Source organism: Rattus rattus, chromosome 2 (assembly GCF_011064425.1).
Source record: "Rattus rattus isolate New Zealand chromosome 2, Rrattus_CSIRO_v1, whole genome shotgun sequence".
Classification (NCBI taxonomy): Eukaryota; Metazoa; Chordata; class Mammalia; order Rodentia; family Muridae; genus Rattus; species Rattus rattus.
In genome coordinates, this window is record NC_046155.1 from 219,072,685 (window position 1) to 219,077,684 (window position 5,000).

Sequence of the window (5,000 nt, forward strand, 5' to 3'; positions counted from 1 at the left end):
AATTCTTCATTAAAACATCGTGTCTGTCTGTCTTTAAATGCCTTCTTCTATAGCTCTCCGCCTTACCATTCGAAAGGTGTCTCGGTGAATATAAAACTTGACATTTCAGCTGCACTGACTGGCCAGTAAGGTCCAGGGATCTCCCTGTCTCTGTCTAGCTCTTTGTGCTTTATTTATAGGCAGGTGTCAGTCACCACACCTGTCCTTTACCTGGGTGCTAGGGATTCAGACTCAGGTCGTTAGGCTTTTGTGAGAAGCACTATACTCATCAACCATCTTTGTTCCCCCAACGTGCTTGTTTTCTTCCTTCCTTCCTTCATCTCCTTTTTTTGAGAACTGCATATATATATATGTGTATATATATATATATATATATTTCTGATCAAATCCACTATCATTCCCTCTCCTCCAGTTTCTCCCTTATTTCTCTCAGCAGCTCTTCCCTGTCAACTTCTTGTCTCCTATCTTTTTTAAAAAATGTATCAAGTCCACTTAGTGTCACCTAAAATGTTTTTAAAGAAAAATAAAATTATAAAGTATACAGTTACAGCTTTATTATATCATAACTTTCACAAATATTTATTGGTCACTGAATATAAGTAAGTACCACTTATAGAAAGGTATTTATTTAACGTGTGAGTCCTGCTTTTGAGGGACTCATATGCCTAATGGGAAGACAAACGCAATGACAGCTTGACTATGGGGTAATCAATACAAATTACTAAGTCGGAACCTCACTTGCCTTGGATTTTCTCTGTAGTCCACGTTTACAACCTAAGCTAATGAATAGCTATAATCTTAAATTATGCCTCTGACCCGAGAGCAATGCAGGTATCTTTGTGCATGTGTTATGATACACGTTTGCTGAAATCAGGAGATAGAGCTCAAAAGCAGTCTTATAAGTAAATGTCTCCCATAAATATTGGAAGGGGCATTTGAATATTGCTTGATAGTATGTGTTAGTTTGTTATCTGACTCTGTTGGGGTCAGTTGGAGTCAGTGACTTAATCCCCTGTAAGACTCTGTTAAGGATTCCCTTAAAGTATCTGTTCCTTTCCCATGTGATGCTTTCTGTGCTGCTCGATAAAAGACGAAAACAAGTCCTTTGTTAGGGACAGACACAGACACACTGCTGCCATTCATAAGACTGCTTTCAGATTCAGGCTATACAACAGACAAACCTCGACGGAAGGCATAGGGCGAGTGCAGTAGGGAACTCAGATCTGGGCTCATTGGGCTGAAGTGAGAGTTCAGAGGTTAAAGGCTTAGGATCACAACCAAACCGGCCCCACTCTTGTAACAATAGCGAGGGGAAGAACCTTGATTTCTTTCTTCCACATGACACTGGCACATCATTATTGTTGACTCTGAATTTAATATTCACGTGTCCAAACTGATGCACTTAGAGATGATAGCGAAACAAACATTTTAAAATATATTTAGCATGTGCTGTGTGTGTGTGTGTGTGTGTGTGTGTGTGTGTGTGTGTGTGCATGGTACACATGTCATGGCATGCTTGTGCCGTGGAGTGCATGTGAAGGTCAGAAAAGCCCCTCTCAGGAGTTGTTCCTCTCCTGACTTTGTGGGAAGGGAGCTATGGATCAAACTCAGGTCGGCACACACTTGTGCCAAGAATTGGGTATCGCCTTATCATCTCCTTTATTTTTACTAGACTATTCCTACGGACTATCTTTGCTCTGCTATGTTTAAAAGTAAAACGTATTAAAATCCACATAAAATTAAGCTCCCTACCCATTTGAAGTATACGGATGAGTATTTTTATGATTCCCGCATTATTGTACAGACAAGTCTCTAGAATGCTTTCATGTTGCAAAATGGTAACGCCGTGCGCGCTGAACAACTTCACAGACATCAAACAGCTTCTCAGATCCCCCTTCAAGTGGCCAGATTTTAACCTTCCTTTCTTCCTATTGGACATAGATGGTACAATTTGTGTGGATTATCCCCTGCTTAGGTAACCCGCACCAACATCATCTTATTCTAAGTGAAATTCTGTATGTCTCATTTTATTCATAGATATTTATGCTGCAGAGTTGGCCTGTGATCAGCATTCTGACACAATCGTGTTTGATTTGACCTGGGACCAGGACTACAGAAAACATAGAAAGACTATAGAGAAGTCATCCACAGTGGTTATCCTGCCAGGGACAGAAATAGAAACAAACCACTTCATGGTTGAAAAGCAACAAAAACTGCTGTAACTTATCACCTTGAAATGGGTCTGAACGCTCACTTTTTGTTTTTACTTTTTGTTGCTTGTGCACATGGGTGTGTAGAGAGCAGAGCTTTGGAGAGCTTTAAGTCAGGTCTCTCTACCAGACGGGATCTGGGGAATCACCAAGCAAGGCAGCAAGTGTCCATACTCACTGAATCATATCAAGTGAGTCCTCACACATTCCTTCAACTGACCACCAAGTCCTGACTGGGATAGGAAACAGAAGAAACTGTGTCTAGAAATTGTCTTAAGGCTGTGAGACTTGATGTTGAAACAAGCCCTGTTCCAAAGTCCTTGCAGATGGCTCCCCTTCCTCAAATGACAAGAAGACGATCTCTGAGTCTAGAGACTATGACTGTACTTGTAAAACAATTTACTCCCTGAGTAGTGTTTTGTGTCTGTGTTGTCAGATACTGCTGACGTTCCTTGTTTGCCGCTGTCCTCGTCCTTACTGATCTGGTGACAATCCATTAGTCATGACAGTTGTATCCCAACTGATCAGCTATGACAGCTTCTCTGTTGCCTCAGAACTGAAAGCCAAACCCTGCTTTGCTAAGTGAGAAACACATTTCCAACTCGCCAGTCTTGTATTATGACTAAAAGTGACTACAGCATAGGACAGCAGTTCTCAACCTGTTGGTCATGACCTCTTTGGGGGAATCACATATCAGATATTTACGTCATAATTCATAACGGTAACAAAATTACAGTTGTGAAATAGCAATGGGATACTTTCATGGTCGGAGGTCATCCCAACATGAAGAACTGCATTAAAAGGTCTCAACATTAGGAAGGTTGAGAACCACTGCTCTAGGCAAACACATTTTTCTTGCTCCGGTCTTAGAAATGAGAATCAAGGCCTTAACATCCTGCTGTCCCTACTCCTTTAAGGGCAATTAGAAACAAAGGAAGGATGTGAGTAGAATTCGGTTTTCAAATTTGTGTAAGTTGGACAGGGTCACCACCTCTCTGTGTGAAGACCGGGTACTCGGATCTTAATACCCGAAACACCTGAACTCATTCCAGGATCAAGAAGTGAATGGGGAATCAGGAGTGACTGGTAAATGGGCAGAGTTGAGAAACTGGATCTCATCTGTTTATTTTTATTCCCCCACATCTTTTAAGCTCTTAGATCTTTGGTTCCATGAGATGGTTTAGTCTATAAAACACTTGCTTTGCCAGCACCAGGATCTGACTTTAGATCCAGAGCACCCACATCGAAAGAATGAGGTACCGCAGTATGCTTCTGTGATCCAAACACCAAATGAATGGGAGAAAGAAGGAGCATGGGTGGGGTTTGCTGGCCAGCTAGTCTGGTTGAATGACTGAGCTCTGGATTCGTTTGGAGACAAGCCTCAAACAATAAGGTGGGTGAGAGGAAGACACTCGATTTGACTTTTGGCCTCCACATGCAAATGGAGGCCACACTTAAACACACATGGACACGGACATGCGACATGGGCACACTCAGGACTCCGATGGAAGCCGCACCCTGACACCATGATATGATGGTTTCTGCAGCTGACCCAAAAGTTGGCCCCAAGTTTGGAACTCCGAACCCTGCAATTTTGTGAAACTCCAGAAACGTTAGGTTTCAAACCGCTATCTAACTAGCTTGAAAACTTTTTTGAATGTTCTCAAAGAATAGATTATAGCGGGGAAAACAATTTCCCATTGCATTCTCTCTAAACATTGCATAAATACGCTTAAGAATGGTGATCTGTTGACAAGGTCACCTGTCTGCATGTTTGCTGCAATTTCTTATTTCAAGTTCATTCTTGATATATTTTGTAGTGAAAAAGTATTTATTGAACTTACTCATTCATTCAATATAGATGTACTTCCTCTTCTTCTTTTAAAATAAGTAAGATTGTATAGTCAGCACGTAAACATTTACAGTCCTAATGCTGCCTGATGTGGAAGGCTTCTGATGTCTTTGTTTTCTATTGATTTCCGATGTGAACTCGCCAACCCTCTAGGGCTTGGGCATTCCTCCCAACAGTGGAGCTAGAGTCCCTCTGTGGTCTTTGACAGGGAATGTTTCCCTGGAGGGCCAGAGCCCATTGTCAATAGGGAAAAAAATAGACCTGCTTTTGCGTAGAGCCAGTTGTGGCAGGCTGCCATATTGTTTAGCCTGAAATGGGAACTCTATCGATCTGACAAAAACAAAGCCAGCGACACATGAAGAGAAATCAGAAGGACTCCTGACTTTCTCATCACTTCTAGCCATCCATCACTGACCAGGTCAGCCTTGATCAATATTCTGGTCTCCATTTCTCTCATTTTGTTGATGTTATAGACGGGATCAAAATGTGAGGACTGTTTCGGATTGGCAGTTATGAATGGTGCTTCCAAGCATCTTTACATTTCCCCTCCCCTTAGCCGGACCCATGGCTCAGGTGACTGAGAAGACATAGGATAGAGAAGAGGGAAACTGGGAAACAGCTTGCTGTTACCAACCACTTTCAGGGCACTGTTTGTCTGCGGACCTCTGGGCTGCGTGACGTCGGTTCCCACCATTTCTTTTGCACGGACATGATATTCTCTTAAACGTAATCAGTGTGAAGGTGCTCCCCTCTCACCCCCCCATCTCCTGCAGCCTGTGAAGGTTTACAGAGAGAATCTCGGGTCCCAGACCCTGGGCACCGGAAGGAGGCTACCCTGCCCCTCCACGTGTTGGTCTCCTCCCTTCACCTGAGCCTGCAGCACGGTCTCCTGCTCCTTTAGCACTTTGGCCTGAAGTTTCCACTCTGCCGCCTGGTTC

General features: G+C 42.9%; 1 protein-coding gene across 1 annotated transcript in view; it reads right to left on the reverse strand.

The window, feature by feature from the left end:
* Nucleotides 1-5,000, reverse strand: part of Txlnb (taxilin beta) — a 46,584-nt gene that overhangs the window by 7,268 nt on the left and 34,316 nt on the right. The window contains exon 7 of the mRNA XM_032894958.1: nt 4,931-5,000. This exon is cut by the window's right edge and continues 5 nt beyond it. Coding sequence (XP_032750849.1) covers nt 4,931-5,000 — 70 coding nt within the window. The remainder of the gene's footprint in view (nt 1-4,930) is intronic.